The 18,131-nt window shown below is 41.6% G+C and overlaps 1 protein-coding gene across 1 annotated transcript in view; it reads right to left on the bottom strand.

The window, feature by feature from the left end:
- The window catches only part of kiaa1109 (KIAA1109 ortholog), a 78,183-nt gene that overhangs the window by 25,762 nt on the left and 34,290 nt on the right, over nucleotides 1-18,131 (bottom strand). The window contains exons 40-59 of the mRNA XM_034859160.1: nucleotides 17,670-17,822; nucleotides 17,196-17,436; nucleotides 16,805-16,953; nucleotides 15,723-15,954; nucleotides 15,031-15,192; nucleotides 12,476-12,660; nucleotides 12,005-12,180; nucleotides 11,279-11,855; nucleotides 10,263-10,461; nucleotides 8,942-9,205; nucleotides 8,230-8,323; nucleotides 6,507-6,557; nucleotides 5,695-5,901; nucleotides 4,932-5,167; nucleotides 3,810-4,054; nucleotides 3,251-3,356; nucleotides 2,574-2,671; nucleotides 2,184-2,372; nucleotides 1,895-2,063; nucleotides 1,229-1,440 (exon numbers count right to left, since the gene is read on the bottom strand). Of these exons, the coding sequence (XP_034715051.1) occupies nucleotides 1,229-1,440; nucleotides 1,895-2,063; nucleotides 2,184-2,372; nucleotides 2,574-2,671; nucleotides 3,251-3,356; nucleotides 3,810-4,054; nucleotides 4,932-5,167; nucleotides 5,695-5,901; nucleotides 6,507-6,557; nucleotides 8,230-8,323; nucleotides 8,942-9,205; nucleotides 10,263-10,461; nucleotides 11,279-11,855; nucleotides 12,005-12,180; nucleotides 12,476-12,660; nucleotides 15,031-15,192; nucleotides 15,723-15,954; nucleotides 16,805-16,953; nucleotides 17,196-17,436; nucleotides 17,670-17,822 (3,945 nt within the window). The remainder of the gene's footprint in view (nucleotides 1-1,228; nucleotides 1,441-1,894; nucleotides 2,064-2,183; nucleotides 2,373-2,573; nucleotides 2,672-3,250; nucleotides 3,357-3,809; nucleotides 4,055-4,931; nucleotides 5,168-5,694; nucleotides 5,902-6,506; nucleotides 6,558-8,229; nucleotides 8,324-8,941; nucleotides 9,206-10,262; nucleotides 10,462-11,278; nucleotides 11,856-12,004; nucleotides 12,181-12,475; nucleotides 12,661-15,030; nucleotides 15,193-15,722; nucleotides 15,955-16,804; nucleotides 16,954-17,195; nucleotides 17,437-17,669; nucleotides 17,823-18,131) is intronic.

The raw sequence follows: 18,131 nt of genomic DNA on the forward strand, positions 1-18,131 counted from the left end.
TGAAAGCCTGTGGATGGGCAAAGAAGAGAAAGGGGAGGTAACCTTGGCAAGATTCGGATCATATGAGCTTTCATTTTCTCAAAAGCAGAGCAGGATACCCAGGGCTCGGTTTACACCTATGACCATTTCTAGCCACTGGGGGACCGTAGGCAGGCTGGGGAAACTCACATTAATGTTAGAAAATGCCATGGGACCTTTAATAATATTTTGATTTATGTAAATGACAATAACAAAGCCATTCTGAATCATTTACATATAAATAAACATAAACAAATTGACAAAACATTTCAGTAGCTAAGTCCGAGGAGTACTACAACGGCACATAAAAATAAGTACTACTGGTGCATGTCTCTTGGATGGTTTATCATCATACAAAAATGGATTTTCTGAACAAAAATAAAAGAAATAAAACAAACAACACTGGCATAATTCTCTTAAAAAACATTTAACTGACTCTATGGTACAGTTAAAATCAATTTTATTACAGGCCAGCCAGCATGTTCCTGTGTGATAGTTGTGTGTCATAATGGCGGTTGTGTGCTTTGCATTAAAAGTGTACATTTTAGGAATCTTTGAGGGAAATGAAGGTTTGCGGTGGGGCAGATTACTAATAACTTAGCTAGGGGAAACACTGATATTCAAACTAAAACAGAGAAATTGTTCTTTTAATAAAGAACAAAAATGTAATTGTGATTCTAAGGCGATAAATGTAAGCAAAGTGAATGTCAAACACTGGTACAGTTAATGATGCCAAGTGCTGATGGAGATAATGATACATCTAGTTTTTATTTTTTAAAGAGGGGATGATGTGAATTAACAATTTGACAAAGGAAGCCCCAAATAAATTCTGTGAGCTTTCCTTTCCTCAGGTAGAATTACATGCATAATGAAAGTGCTTTTGTTTCAATAAAAACTACTGACAAGACAATAAACAACTTGCTTTTAGAACAATAATCATTTCATATGCTAAACCATGGCTTATATACCTAATAGTGAAACACTGCTAAAAATGTAACCATGGTATTTCAATCAAAGATAAAAATCACAATAAATTTGAACTTCTTAACTCTATGACCTTAAAGCCAAATTGCAAACTGGCTATTTTTTATAACAGTAGAAACTCTGATATATTAACTTGGATAGCTACATCCGTAAGTTAAAATTTAAAATGTTACAGTTCTATAATAATGACTTTGGAAGATCAAAACCAACAAGCACAGCCGATTACCTGGGATGTGGTGGTGATAGGTAGGCAGATGCCCAGGTCGTTGACAGTCAGTTGCAGGAAGAGGGTGCTGAAGGCCTGGGCTGAGGTCTGCTGGATGCCTGGCAGCTTGTCCACCACCTCTTTAGTGGCCATGTGGATGTCCTTGTTGAGGGCCAAGCGCTGCTCGTTCCAGTTATCATACGCTGCCTTGTAGTTCAGCCAGAAGAGCACAGCTGCAGGAGGGCAAACACATGGGTAGAAAGAATTTAGAATTACATCCTGTAGGTCATGTAAACAAAGTCACATTAGATTTAGAGCCATCAGGGGATGTTATTTGTTTTGTGTGAAAATGGGCTGCAATTCAGTCACTGAACCATCCTTCTTTTACAGTCAGTTTTGAGTGGGCAGTCTCATATGCTGCTATTTTGATGATGTCTTTAGTTTTAACAAACAATGTTAACAAGTTCTGTTATGATACACAGGACAAGTTTTGATGTCTAATTTTTGTAAATGTGTAACTTAACAACAGTCTATCTATTTCTGTTTGTTGTATTACGTGAAAAGGGGGCTGTTAAATATTGTCTTCAACCAGCTCTTTTCTCATCATGGATTTGTATTTGTTATACAGCAAATAACTTGTTGTTTGATTATAAAAATGTTCTGATGCAGAGAAACAGTAAACTGAACCTCTGTCAAATGCTACTGGCTGGGCAAAAACAATCGGCCTGTTGAGAGTGATGAGGACGGCCTCCTTGTCGGAGGAGCCACTGATCTCCTCCTGCAGAGCATTTCGCAGACCGATCCGGGTTCGAAAGTACGCCACCTGGTGGAAGTCTGAGCCAGCTTCTTCATACACCTGTAAAGTGAGGGGAGAAAGGGCATCATATAGCTATCTACTGTAATCTTTAAGCCAATTCTAGACCTAAACCTGAGAGATTTTATTTCATTTTTTTAATTTCATGAGGCTGATCTGTACCTGGTGCTTGACTATCTGTCCAAGAGCCAGGTGGAGATCTACTTGACATTTGCCAAACAGTTTTAGGTAACTGCTGCTGCCACCGGGCTGAGTCTTGCACTGGATCCTGTTGGATAGCTCCAGCTCAATGAGACCTGTCTCAAAGCGCACAGCTCGCATAGAAGGAGTGGTGGCGGTCATCTGGATTCCCTGTGAACAAATGAACAACATCCTAAAAAGTTTAACCGAGACTGAAACTTAAATAGAGGTCCCTAGAGAGAACCCCTTTAATGATTTTATTACTTAAAACAACAAAAAGCTTGGACCAGAAACTTGACTTGGTGGCTTCGGCCACTGTGACTGATGTGCTACTTTGGTTTTCCATGCTGAAAGAAACTGAACATGAAATACCTTGAACATGAGGCTGAGAGAATAAAGCAGGATTTTTGGCTTGTCTGCATCTGTTGAGGTGTCATACTCATTCCACAGTGGGATGGGTTGTTCTCCTCCTGCATGTATAGAGAGAATAAAAGTCAACCTTACAAGCCCACACAGACTGTCTGTGTACCTATACACTGTATGTCAGCCCTGATATCCGCCTGACATGTCCCAGTGCTACTACATTTAAAGACCCTGATGTGAATAGTTACCATTCTCATTATTCTTACCTTACAATGGCATACAACTCCAAGTTCTCTCTCTCTTGGGCAATGTACCTTCCTCAAGCTTAGCAAGTTAAACTATTTAAAATCAATACTGTTGAGGAAATGAACAAGACTGGATTTGTGTACGTGCCTTGTGCATTGTTTTGTGAGGGAAGGAAAGTAGTTTTTATTGACTGAAGTAGCAGCTACAGGCTATAGAATACTGTTGGGAACAGGGAGATTTTTAAAACTAGATTAACTTTATTGATCCGAGAGAGAAAACTGGGCCATTACAGCAGCAAAGAAAATGACATAGTTTTGCACAGGTTTAAAAGATACTAAGGTAAAGTTGATAAGTTTTATCTTACAATGTGTTAATGAGGTAAGTTTGCCGTGAAGAAAATATATATATGTAAAAGTGTGTGTTGGTCTTCGGTAAAGTACCTGAGACCTTCTGAATGACCTCGTTGACTTCCTTCATGAAAACCTTCTGCAGGAAGACCAGGTGGTTGAGCAGGTCTGTGGTCAGGTTGTGCTCAAATGAACCAATCTGCACATCAGAGAAGATCAGTGAGCGGCAAGTTAAGAGCACCACTGGCTGCTCCGTTAATCCATCTATATAGCTTTTATTTGACATCCCTCACCACATCAGAGCACTACCACCCATCACAAATTTAAAAAAGGCATACAAGCCGTTCCTTCTTAACAGTTGCACTTGCACACAGTGATTGTTCATGTATGGTTCAAGTCTTGTTTGTTCTTTCTGTATGGTTTGTTTTTAGTTTTCTGTGTCTGTCTAGCCCATGCTAATGTCCTGTACAAATGTTTCTGTCCTCATATGCCGTAACTATGTTCAAAGTTCTATGTTTCTGCAGGACAGGAACCTGCTGGAAACCAGTTTTTAAACTGAGTCGGGCCTGTTTTTATTGTAACTTAATATTACTTTTTAACTTTCCTGTTTAATAAATTAAATTAAATTATTTATTGTCCTGGAGCCTTGTACCTCGGCTACACAGCGCAGGTAGTTGCCTTGGAGGTAGTTTCCTTGCTTTGCAGGGAAGTCGTCAGGTGCCCAGCCCTGGTCTGAGTGGCTCTCGTGGTCCTCCATGATGTACTCTCCTGACATGGTGACTGGAGGCAAGGTGAGGCTGGCTGATGGCGGCATGGTGGACATGTCCACTGGGGACACTTTGGACTGGAAGCAAAGCTTGTGGCTTGGCAACTCAAAGGTGAAACTGGTTTGTGCCCCTGAAGAAAAAAAAGCCAGGTTAGCTCAGTTGGCAGAGCAGGCGCATGTATATAGACGTGTATGTCTAGACGCAGAAGGTCCAGGGTTCAAGTCAGGCCTGTAGTCAAGGCCATCTTTGAAGAGTACAAGACAAGTCCAAGACCAGGTGGCTATCAGGTGGCCATTGTTATACTTTCCCTCTAATATTACCCTCTAATATTATTATAAACATAATAAAGACACCTGGATTGGTGAAGACCAAAAGACATATTTGGCAAGACCAGTGGCAGAGACAAGTCCAAGTTCAAATAGTAGTGAGTTTGAGACTAGGGATGTTATCGCCTTACACTATCTAAAACGCTGGTATTGGTATGTACTGAAGTTTATGCACCAATCCTATACCACGTAGTAAAACCCTGAAAGTAGTTTATTTATGTTATTTTTCTGTTATAACTAACTTATATCTAACTGGATAATAAAAGAAAGTTCTGTGGCGTTCATTGTTTGTTCATGTTTCACAAAGAGTTTAACCTGAGCCAAATCAGTAGTTGGTGAAGGCCGATACGCAATATTAGCTATCAGAATCGGTATCGGAAAGCAAAAAATGGTATCCGTACACCTCTAGCCGAGAGCATAGAATAAAAACGTCTCGAGTCCAAGATCGGACTCAAGTACTACAGCCCTGGTTAGAGTCCGACCTGTGATGATTTCCTGCCTTTCTTCCCCCCATCTCTCCTTTCAATATCTAGCTGTCCTTTCCATTAAAAGCTGAAATGCCCAAAACAAAAAAACTCTTTAAAAAGATAGACAAAGTAATGAGGAAATCATAAGATGCGAAATCTGTCTTTACCCACAGGAAAGCTCTGTATTAGTTAATTAAAACACACATCAACACACCTGTCATGCCATGGCTCTTCATGCGACCCATTTTGTACTCTGCTTTAAGTGAGGGCAGCAGGGCAGCCCCGATGGTGATGCCATCCATCATGGCGCTGAACTTGAGGACGATGGGCTTCTTCTCCAGGCCTTCGGGGAGCTGAGGGAACTCGTTGGCTTCTATGGGGGTCTGATTGATGCTGGATGCTTTTTCAGAGGGTTGCGGGGTAGGTGTGTCCTCCCTATTAGGAGGTTGACTGCAAGAGGAGAAAATTATTCTTTTCACTTACTCACTTAGTCAGGATTTGCTCATTATGTACAAAAGGTGTGAGCTTTGAATATGTGAAGGTGGTTCTTGTGTTGGAAAATGCACACACTGAAAAAGTGCTCTGAATTTTTGGTGTTATTATGGAGAGCTTTGCAGATACTGGCTCATATTTCTGTGGACATCACATTATAGAAAAGTTGTTAATACCCTGAGCACACCTACAACTCTATAAATATATTAACATAATTTGGAATATTTCCATGGAAACAGACCACACACAGTCTTTGAAAGCAGTTAACTGGCAAGGGTGTAGATATGCTGCAGTAACCTGTCACTTATGGAGATGATAGACTTTTTATGAAGTGTAGACTACAATCTATTGACAACAGTGTTTACATGACGGATTCATTCATTAGGATTTGAAGTGTGCACCTTTTTAGAGTCAGCTTCTTGTTACTTTTAAATGCTATAAATGAGACTTGTAAGATAGAGAAACGAAGAGTGAAGAGGGCATACATATTGGAGGGCTGGCGAATGAGGTCAGAGATTTGTTTGGAGAGCTGGTGGGAGCTGCGGACCATCATGCTGTGCAAAGTAGCCGGGTGCTGGGGGATATTGATCATGATGGCCCCCACTTTGAAGACAGCTGCGTTGTTGGTCTTCAATCCTCGCTGGGCACTGTACAAGGCCTGGGACTTGGCAATGTTACATTTGACCACCGTTCTGAAACAGATTTAACTGTAATGAGCAATACGACTGGGATTTGATTTTCTCTCTTTTTTCAGGTGATAGGGACATATGAATGCATCACATCACACAGTGAAACAGCATGCAAATTCAGCCCAGCATACAGTTTTCTGGGCACAGGAAGAATGAGTAACCGTAACAGTGACAAGTTCCACTATGGATGAAGGTAATGAATTGTACAATATAGCAACCAAATGCAGGAACTTTTTCTGTGCCATCCTGCCTCTTGTAGCAAATACAACATTGTATATATTCTAAGATGGCTTATTATTATGTGTTATTCTACTAAATCTGTAAAAAATGCTGAAATATCAAACTGAATGTAACATAGTTTGGTATTTTAGCTTTAAACATTAAGGGCAATGGAGAGATTTACAAATAACTTCAAAAAATAAAACCAGTCAACTTTCTGCTTACACATACCAATAAAAGTGGCTTCACACACAATCACGCACACATCTGAACACACATCTGAACACGTGGATGATGGGCAACTCATACAAATGAAGGGTGTGCATTCAGGGCAGTTGTGTTTTTGATGTGCTAATGCGTGTGAGCCCTGAATGGTAGCAATAACATACAGAAACTCTTGTTTAGCTGTGCTGGTGGGAGATGTTGGGAAATCCTCCAGTCTATGCAAGTAGTTGGAAAAGGAAGAATGTGAAAAAGAAGAAGAGCAGAAGTGAGACACCATAAAGGTGAAAACAGAGTTTACTATAAGCAGAATCCTGCACCCTTTGTTACTGGTTTAGATGCACAGGCTTGTGATAAAAAAGGCTCTGGATTAATAAAGTAGCTCAAACTAAAACAAACTAAGCAATCTAGTCATTTACATACATTATTCCATTTGTATTTGTGATTCATTTTTCAATGTTCATGTTTATTTTTAAAGATCAGCCTTGAATTGTTTAGGTATATCTCAAAACAACTGCTAACATGGCAGACACAATGCTTTAATTGTGAGCAAACACATTTGCACTGGAGCCTCTTGTTCATTGCAACGTATTTAAAGCGCTCATATTATGCTCATTTTCAGATTCATAATTGTATTTAGAGGTTGTAACAGAATAGGTTTATGTCGTTTCATTTTCAAAAAAAAACACCATATTGTTGTTTTACTGCCCATTGCTGCAGCTCCTCTTTTCATCCTGTGTGTTGAGCTCTCTGTTTTAGCTACAGAGTGAGGCATCTCACTTCTATTCCATCTTTGTTGGGAGTCGCACAGTAAGTACTGCTAGCTAGTTAGTTGCAGAGCATGAGGGCGTGCCGCGCTAGCAGCTAGGCGAGCATTGTAACGTGTCACAAAGTGACGCACGTTTGTCACGGAAATAAAGGCTGGACTACAACCGAGCTGTTTGGAGCAGTTTGTGAACCGTTGGAGATGGTAAGTGCCTCTGGGGTGGACCTTTTTCCACTTTTTAAACCTATAGCATCCCAAAAAAAATATATATTAAACACAATAAAGTAAAGGGAAAAGCTAGAAAGCATAATATGAGCACTGTATGTATGTACTTGTCACACGGTGTTCATCTGAATTAAACAGACGAGTAGGATTATATGCCAGTGGCTTGACATCATTCCTATGTACATCTCAAGGTCCGTAACAACTAAAAAGTGCCAAGTTGTGTGGCATATACAGATTCAAACACATGAGTGCAGTTCAGAGAACACAGTATGACAATAGGATTAAGTCCCAGTTTTATTTTTCACAGCGGGAGCATCTGTTAAATAGAATGAGATGAAAAAAAAGCTTGTAAACTGATTAGGGTGGTTATGTTTTGAGGAAATTGCATGCAGTAAAAAACAAAAACTGCTGTTTAAATTTCCCAGCTGGAAAGGGGTCGGTAATTGAGTCCCGCTGAGCTTGTGGAAAATGCTGCATCCACTTTTTAGTTCAAGCTACAACACCACCTTTTACAAAGCCACTTGGCATTTAAGCATCTACGTGTAAGTTGTATGTGTTCTTGTGCAAGTACAAGGTATTCTTCTTATTTTTATATCTTAAAAAAGTAAATAACCATTTCGGTGAAGTTGTAATGTAAGTTATATATCTTTGAGACCACAGTTAAAATCAAGATGTTGTTGTCTAAGGTAAAACTAAAAAATAAATATTTAATCCAACAAAATCCTTGTTTGTTGTAATTAAAAAACTAAAAAGACTAATTTATTAAAGTCTTTAAACTATAAAAGAGTGAGGGTTAAGATCTACACCATGGATTTCTTTTAAGATGAGACATGAAAACCTTTATATTCAAAACATAATTGTTACATCAGTTATCTAATGAGCAGAGGTTGTGTACGTACTGGATGTCAGGAGTTATGCCTTCCAGCAGAACAATGTTTACCCCTCCTATGTGAGCCGATGCACACGTCTCAGTCATTTTCTGGTGCAGAATATCTGTGGACACATGAACATTGATTACATTAAACAGAACAAACTTTTACTTACCTATTGCTGGCTACCTGTTTTTTGCAAGAATGAAATGAAAACTCAAACTACATCTCAAAACCTCTAAACAGAAGAATATTTGAAAGTTTCAGGATCAAAGACAAATATTAAAATTAAAATCGATTTCATGCACCAAAGCAAAATCTGGTTTATTGGAATTTCTTTAAACCAAACCAAACATCATGAGCGGCGCTGAGCACCTGACAGAACCGCCATGCCGTTGCAATAAAACCTCGGAAAGTAACTTGTTTTGGTGTGTACGTTCAAAAGTTGTTTAACTAATCTGAAAAATCAGATTGGACAGATAGTCTAGCTAGGTGTGTGGATTTACCCTGCAGAGATTTGAGGAGCGGTTAACCATAGTCCTCATGAATTGACTAGAGTTTAAAACACAAAGAAAGTGGCATGTAACGGACATCCGGGCAAAAAGAGCGTGATCCGGCGGAATTTCCGGCAGCACCGGAGCAATCCCGGAAGTGGAACGTTGTGGATCTAGACTAGTGCATAGGTAACAAGTTTGCCTGAAGTGACAGACAAAACGGCAAAAACACAGATCTCAACACTCACCTTTCATCTTCTCCTTAAGAGTGAAACTCCCATGGATCTTCTTCAGCTCTGCCTCCATGGTCAGCCCGCCGATGTCAGCCTCCAGGTGGGTGCGGTTCACCATACCGATGCCGAACACTATGAGTGTGACATGCTGGGGCTCGGAGCTCACCAGGCTACGCCGCCGCCCACCTGCGCCAGGGGGCTTGTTGGGCGTGTTGGGTTCCTGCTGCTCGTTCTCAAAGATCACTTTACAGAACGGCTCTGAGGGCCGACGGCCACCTTCTGCAGAAAAGAGATGGGAAAGTGCATGTGTAGAGGAGATGTTAAGTACAATAGATATCACATTTCAATCATTGTAGGAGCATGCCAAAATAAAAGTCTTACAGGTGGTTATGCTGCTATTGTGTGATCAAAACTATGAAATGTTGTGTTGTGCTGTAAAAACCTTTACCTTTACTTAGACCTTTAGTGGCAAAAACAGCACTTTTAGTGGACTAAACTGACACTGAACATTTGCCCCATAGGGTTACATTGGAGCCGGGTCTGTAGCTGCCGGTTACAGTGTTAACGCTTAATACTGGACCAATTTCCGGTAGAAACCCTTTAACTGCAGGTTTAGCATGATGACATGTGGCTTGTGATCACTGCACTTTAAAACAAACAAACAACTCAGCAAAGTTTTAGTACCGAAGGAACTCATTCTGTCACTACATTAAGGTGGGCTCTGCTGAAACACTGTCCCACCACTACAAGCTACTCTCATTCTTAATGAACTCCTCTGGGGAATGTGGCGTCAACAGCAGGAAGAGGTAATATCAGGATTCACTAACAAGAAATGAATAAGTTATACCGCAAGTAATAAGAATTACAGTACAAAACACAGCAGAAAAGTCAGCATTAGGATATATTAACTAGAAGTGCATTATTAGTGATAATATTTACAGCAAGTATTACAAAATAACAGCTGATGAATGACTTTTGTATAGGTAGGATTCATAAAATGTCCAGAGAAAAAAGGTGTGATGTGTGCAGCATAAAACATTAGAAGACATAAGGAATGACTGCAAATCTGCACTTCAGGTCAAGAAGGGAAAAAGGAAGACGTGTTGTGAGGGAATTGAGTTGCAACAGCAAGGTTTGTAAGGCCGAGGTAAGGGTGCAGATGGAAGCGATGAAAGGGAAGACAGGAAATAAAAAAGTACAGCAATATCTTAAAAAATAAATATGTGGAACGAAGGTACAAAAAGCTTAAATAGCAAAGTGAAGCAGGATGGAAATGCATGGTTAGGATAAAGGATGGAAATTAGAAAGTGGAAGACAGCTGGAAGCTGGTTCCCACCTGAAAGGCAGTTCTCTGGGGAGCTTTTCTCTAGGATGCCGGTGGGATCGGAGATGAGGGAGTAGAAGTTGAGCAGCTTGTACATGTTCTGCCAACATTCTGCTGACGGCTCGCTCTGCTCTGACACGGTGATGGAGTCGGAGTCGTCCATCTGGATGGCCATGTGGTCAGCCACGTCACGGGAGCCCTTTCTCGACACCTGAAGACGTTACACAATATCCCATGTTATAAAACAAATTGAAATGTCAAGATATGCATCACTGGCCTCAAGGATCAATAAACAGTCAAGCTGACGTATATCTTTTTTATTGTCCTACTGTTTACTGTTACTGTAGGCTGTCAGAGAGCAGAAAGAGCTCAGAGTTCTGGTTGAGATTATATCTGTGGAAGTCTGTCTTCCCTCTCATACATCTTCAACTTTAATAAAAATCCATTCGCTTAAAAATATGTTTAGCTAACTTTAATGCACATGTTCCAACTGTCAGGACAACAAAAGACTGTCCTGGTGAGAACTATCTAGCCAGACAGGTTTGCAGAGAAGAGTCTACCATTTTTAAATTCTGCCTGAAAACTGCAGAATGAATGTTTCAGTGAATGGTGGCCATTCTGAGAAATTCTTATCTACTGGCTCCCTCTAGGGTTTGTGTGTAGAAAATGACAATTTGAGAATGCATTTTCTTACTCTACTAATCATTTAATATCAGATAATAATCAGATAATGAAGATATTGGCATCACATGAAACTAGATGGGGAATCCAATGCCACCAATCATGTCATGCTAGCTTTTTGGTATGGTGATGTGACTCTCCTCTTTACAGACATGACCATACTAATCTCATGCAGTTTAGGCAATAGCCATTTTTCTAAAATGTAAAACGCCACTTTTGAATATTTCTGCATACTATGAGGTCCTTAAACAATCTTACAATTGCTTATCTGGGATGATTACTGCCTTGTGAAACATTACAAACCATGAACTAGAGATCTAGGACATTCAGAAGAATGTAATAGTTACCTTCGAGGTGCGTCGCTCTGAACGTCCGAGGGAGCTTCGTCCTCGTGGCTCCCTTCTCCCCAGCGTGTCCATGCCTGATGGAGGCCCATTAGGTGGTAAACCCCCAGCAACGCCTGCTCCTCCTCCAACAACCCCTCTCTTGCTCTTCAGTGTTTGGGTTCCGCTGCGCCCCGCCCCGTTGAGGCTGCCGCGGGAGCTGCGGCTGAAGTCAGAGGACCTGAAGTGGCGGTATGGCCGGGCCTTGAAGGTGGGCGTCGGGGAGGCAGAGCCGGCAGTGTAGCGGCTCAGCTTGATATCGGTCTGCGTGGCCTTGATGTCGTCAATCATGGTGCTGAACTGGTGGATGAGGCGCACCAGGGCCATGTCGACCCGCTGGCTGATGGCCTGACAGGCTGTGGTGAAATCACAGTGGAATGTGTTGTAGTGGCGGCGGTTGAGGTCGTGGAAGGACAGCGGCGCGGCAGTGGGGCCCTGCGGAGCGCTGGCAGATTTCTCCATCACCACCGCATTCAGACTGAACGTCTCAATCAGCAGCGCTGGCTTGAACTCCAGCGGAGGAAGGTTCACCATGCCTTGCCTAAAGATAGAGAGACAGACAGATAGACAGACAGAGGGTTATGGCGGTATTAAGCGGACATTCTATACTTACATTTAAAGTGACAAAACACTAAAACACGTCAACAAGAATCATTTTTAGTTTTTTGTAATAATTAAGTTTTATTTTACCTCCTGGATCTTTTGTTTTTCCGCTCTTTGGAGGTGTCAGAGTCCACAATGTCTGCTCTGAGACACTCAAGGTTGCCAGAAAAAGACAGGTGCTCTCCAAAATACATCTTGTAACTAAGAGGAGTGGCGTCTTGGGCCTGGATGCCTGTGTAGTTCAGCAAAGGCTTGAAAACAACCTGAGGACAGATATCAAGGCACAAAATGAAGATGGGCGTTTGCAAAGGAGATGGTCATTTATTTTGGTTCACAAATATAGATCCTTTTATTTTTCAATCTGGCAGAGGTGACACTACAGCATTTGCAAATCGATGTATTTTAATTCTAAATATTCTGCACTTTTGCATTCTACGAACAAAAATAAAAATACTAATACTGTTTTTAGTTGATTTCTTGCCTGGTGAAGGTTTAGACAGCAAGCACAACATTTGGGGAAAAAAGACAAAGAAACGCTGACTGGTGTAGTCACCGCACCTGAGCATCAGCCAGTTGAACAGCAGCTGGGCACTGGTTGCCCTCTTCAATGTCGGCCATTTCGTCCTGGCTGGTGCTGTGCTGGGAGTGCTGAGAGTGGGTCCCATCCAGGGTGTTCTGGTCACTGGACAGCACTGTGTTGAAGTCTGATGCTGAGGGGATTGTAGGCAGGTTACACACCCCACCTAATGGAGTGGAAGAGAGTTTTTGGATACATGTGGTGTGAGACCAAGCTGGTCCAGGGAGCTACTGTTGTGTTTTCCTGCAGGATATGTTCACACCAGAGCATGCGAGCAGAGGAGCAACTCAGTGGCAGTATGTTATTTGAAAACGGATATGTCAGTATAAGCAGCAGTGAGTAAGTAGAGTGCTGTAGGCTAATACACTTTACCACTCCACCTCCTCATGACAAAGATGTTAAAGAGTGAAATAAATGGAAGGCAACCATCGCATTACAGAGAGCCAACATTATAGACATTAACAGCCACATTACATTCTGTTAAAGGTCCCATGACATGGTGCTTTTTAGATGCTTTTATAGCAATCTTAGCGGTCCCCTAATACCATATCTGAAGTCTCTTTCCCATAATTCAGCCTTGGTGCAGAATTATAGCCACTAGAGCCAGTCCCACAATGAGCTTTCTTTAGAACCTGCCATTTCGGTGTCTGTAGCTAATGAGGAGGAGAGAGGTCCCATGGCATGAACAATTCACTTTATGAGTTTTTTTAAACATTAATATGAGTTCCCCCAGCCTGCCTGTGGTCCCCCAGTGGCTAGAAATGGTGATAGGTGTAAACTGAGACCTGCTCTGCCTTTGATAAAATTAAAGCACAGTTGGGCCGATCTGGAATCATGCCCCTTAGGAGGTCATTAGGAGCAAACAAAGTGGCAGTTTGGTCAAGGGCACACCCCCAGCCCCCTTATGAGGTCATAAGGGGCAAGTTTTCCTCCCCTTTCTCTGCTTTTGCCCGCCCAGAGAATTGCCGCCCCCCCATCCTCATAAGCTACAGACTCAGAAATGGTACATACTAAGGAAAGCTCATCGTGAGACTGGCTCTAGTGACTGAGAGGTGTGCTGGAGACCTTCAGGTTTTTGTCATTTTATATTTGCAACTTTGTTGGTCTGCCTCCAAAGAAGGCTGCTCAACGAGCAGCCGGGACAGCAGAGACAGATCACAGGGGGGAAATGGCGCACTGTCTTGGGCACAGATCCACACAATCAAAAGTAGCTCTGCTAAATTGTCAGTTAAGATGTATCTTTTCAAATCTCAAGTGGGTGAATCCAAATACTATTGAGGGAGGATAAAACCAGTGCAAAATGCAGCTGTTTGTTCCTCTGTACTCCCACACATCTTCTGAGTCAGAGAGGGTGTGAAAGAGCAGCGCTGTGAAGAATGAAATAAACATTTCAGGCTGCTAAACTCCAGTAACATGCTCTGGTTCTCACACAATGTCTGGTAGGAACAGTGAGGAAGCGACATGACTTCATCTATCCATCACAGTAGCTCTGCTGCAGGCCTGTAGCACAGTCACATGGGATTCCAGAGAGTTTAATAAGCTACCAATTCACTGTTTTGATATCAAACACATTTTATATGATTTAGCCCATTTTTAAGGGCATGTCAGAGGGCTGCCGGACTAGATGCCCACTAATAACCTAGGAGGTATAAAGATTTTAAACAGGAAGCCCTGGTGTTTGATTGATACTCAATAACGTCCATGTATGTTATATGTACCAGTATTGGTATACAGATAGGTTTGCATTGTTTGCTCAAACTGCTTTGACATCTTGTCTAAAAACGCATGAATTGCTCTGAATGGTAAAACTCATCCATATTGCACTCAAGGAAGACAACTTCTTTCAAATAAAATGTCATCTTGGTCTTATTGTTTAAAAAGCACTATGCGTAGGATTTAAATTTCCCAAATTTGGTGCCCCCCAGTGGAAGTATCAAACAAGACAGTGACAGACAGCCATGTACACTGCCACTGAGTTTGTCTCGTCTTTTGACAAATAAAAACTTCTGAATGGAACAATGAAAAATATGTGTATATATGCTATAATCACAGAAAAAAAAAATATTACTTAGTTGCTTTGACCCATAATATACAGTATTAATTGTTAAATGTCAGTCAATTTCCCCTCCAGCATGAATAATGGGAATCTTATTTTATTTACACACCAACAACCTACCTGATCCCGGGGTTTTCTGTGGGACAGATTGACACAGAGTTCTAGGTGACTATTAAACTAACTAACAAAAAAGCGGGACAAACTAACTGCTAACTAGCAAACTAGGTCAGCACAACACTGAGCAACAATCCCTGACCTCCTTCTGCTTCTTGGCTGCTAAGTGTTGGTAGTTGTTGGTACTGGTAGTGGCTGAAAGGTGAATCCAGTGGGTCTAGTAAAACTGCAACAATATATACATTCTTATATGTTATAGCTGCTGTACTAGCTGACGCTCAAAAAGGTTAAATGTTAGATGTTAGTAACTTGTTAGTATCTATTTAACAATTGGAAAACAGCCATCCAAGGCAAACAATGTCTGACCTGTCTGCAGGCTGTTGTGCTGGGAGCGATTAACTGGGGTGTCCTGGGTGACAGCCCCCGTCCTGTTTCCAACAGCATTGGACATCCAGTTGTAAAAGCTGACGGAGGAGGGCTCTGACAGCAGTGGGTGCTCGGTCAGCATGTCTGTCCCTAAACTGTTTCCTGAGCCCCAGAAGAAAGAGATTAAGAGAAATTACATCATGGAAAGACTACTACTGGACATCACACAGATACCGACTGCTGTCCATGGATCATTTTTATCTTGCATCATCAGGACACACGTGGTATTGTAAATTTCAATTTGGGGGTTATAAAAGTTATGACAACAGGGTCTGAACATCTATTCAAGCTCTCACACGCTTACATTTTCATCAACACCAACAAGGAACCAAAACATGTAGAGGAGAAGCAGGGGATGCTGAATGTTGAGTAGGGCTGGGTATCGTATTTAAAACTTTTTAGGCACCGATTGAAGTGCTTCTAAAGTGTTGAGTATGGAAAAATGCCTCATCATTTAATACCGAATTTTCACTACTATCTATTTTTGATTTATTTTTGATTCACACTGTTGAACAGCAGAGGTCAGCCTTGCAGCAAGATAAATGACAAGAAGACATGCTGTAATCAAGTAAACACCATTCTGTGGTTTCCAGGACCTTCCTCATCCAGTGCAACAGCAGGGGCATGAGTACCTGTGCGAGTGAGGGAGCTGCTCTTGGCTGCGGCAGCGGCAGACGGTTCGTTCCTCTGAGGCATGCCCTCGAGCAGATTGTGCAGACTCCGAAAGCTGCCTGTCAGATTACTCAGGAGGCTCTCCTTCCTGGGGCTGTCCTTAGCAGGCAGGCCAACACGGCTCACATGGGCTGGTGAGTCAGCTGCTGTGTCACCGCTGGTGTAGCTTAGCGACTGGTATGGATGGGAGCCCTGGGTATGACAGATGTACAGAATACATTCACACCATGCCACACTAAAAAATAAAAAGCCATAGGCCAACATGAGTGGGATACACGGTGACGGCAATGATTCATTTACGGGGAAAATAAGTTGAGCTGATACTTTTCTGACAAAAGAGCTGAACAGAAGACCCTGAGATGGTATAAACAAACACATTGGATAAGGCAGAGAGGAAAATGTCACCCCTCCACTCAGGGCCAGCTCTTTTCTGGCTCTCCAACAGTGAAATCACCTTCATGCCAGTCAGGACAGCACTGTCTGCTGTAATATGTCACTTTGCTAAAGTACTATTTGTTTTCTTTTAGGTCTGCAACTAATTGATAAATATGCATATTTCATTATTTATTTGTATTTATTTATTTGACAGGGAGAGTGCACTTAGCCTCTTAGCAGTACCAGAGTTAGCTATAAGCTTATTGTCATCTGTAGTCCCGAGGCACACACATGGTAATGGCTTAACATCTTGGTCTGCAAAATATCAGTTGTTGCCTGTTGCTTGTTTTGTCCAATAAACGGTCCAAATCCCAAAGTGACTATCACAGAAGACACATTGAGGAGTTGGAGCTACACAATCTTTGGCAATTTTATAGGCTGGATTTAGGAAGATTGTATACTGTTATATACACAATCTGGTTAATTTACAGTGTGGCACAGTACAGTTGTGAAACTATGTAGCAGATTAATCAATAATGGATATAATGGTAGTTGGAGTTAGAAATGAGCATGTATACATTGCATTTATAAGGTATACCTGCAAAATCTTCTGCAACCCAGTATAGATTTTCAACAGATAACAGGAAGATAATTCTCAAAGGTGTACCTTTATCCTAAGTGCAGACTCGTTGTGTGTATGGGACTTGGACAGTTTCCTCATGATCTCCACTCCGCTGACAGGACCAGAGTTTGCTTCTTTTGGTGGGGGACGACTGCTTGCTCCCTCCAGCAACATGGTGTGTTCACTCACTGTGGCTTCACAATAATAACATCAAATAAAACTCCTAAAAGAACCATATAACTGCTGCAAAAGTAAAGTCTAAAGATTCATACTGCATCATTTATGTCTAAATCTCCATTCTGCTTACAAGTGATAACAGTCTACTTATATCGGTGCAAACACTGAGAAGTAGAGGTTAGGAGTTCCACTGTCCATCTGTGGTAACAGATGGGTGGGTGAAAATAGTATTAGCACACTGAAAGCTGTAAGTTCCCACCTGCGTCAAATTCAAATTCAGCTCCATCGGCGCTGGTGTCACTTTGCAGCACAGCACCGTTGTCCAAGCCCAAGATGGTCTCGCCCAGGCTCTGCTGAGGCTCCTTGGGTTTGACAAGCTGATTGGGCCTCATCAGACCAATTGCTTTGAAGCCCTGAGTGACCACGATAAATTTCATCCATTGTCTGGCCAAAGCAACCAGACCCTTTTTTAGAGTCACAAGGGCTGGAACACCATCATTCTGTGATGGAAAAGATAAGAGGAAAGAACTGGATTAGTGTCATTGGTGACTGATTCATTAAAATATAGCACTTAAGACCAATTAAATGAAGTGATGATTTTTTTATTTTTTTATTTAACAAGTCCAAATGAGATCATACAAATGTTACTAGCCACTAAACTACACATGGTCAAATTGGAGATTCCTGAAATTTAGCTAATGGAAAAGACTAGATTCAGAAGCCTCCCACTTACCATGGTAGCCTCCTCAATGACAGAGTAGTCAGCCTGCTGCAGGTAGCGGTGAAGGATGTTGCAAAGCATACAGGAGGGATTCTCGTGCAGGTAGCGAGCTCTTTTAGTCACACGGTTATACTTGCTCCGGATGGGGATGTGGATGCTCTTTTTCTGTTGGGCGATGACAAAAGGTTTTGAACTAGTGCACGTCACTTGAAAATAGATGTCGGAGTATTTGGACTCTTCTCTCTCTTCTTATTAAAAATATGGTTAAAAATGTGATTTGATAAAATAAAGCTAACTCAAATCAAAAAGAAGGGTACTAGACAGTATTCATTTTGTTTCGATCGACTGAGCTTCAGGTTTTCCTTGGACCAGCTCATAAATATGCTGCTGTGGGTCTAGATTCCCGGGGGACTTCCTTTGACACACTTGTTTCCTCTCTCTTTCCATCTGCGTTCATTCATGTCCCTGAAATGC

This window comes from Etheostoma cragini, chromosome 20 (assembly GCF_013103735.1).
Source record: "Etheostoma cragini isolate CJK2018 chromosome 20, CSU_Ecrag_1.0, whole genome shotgun sequence".
NCBI classification, from domain to species: Eukaryota; Metazoa; Chordata; class Actinopteri; order Perciformes; family Percidae; genus Etheostoma; species Etheostoma cragini.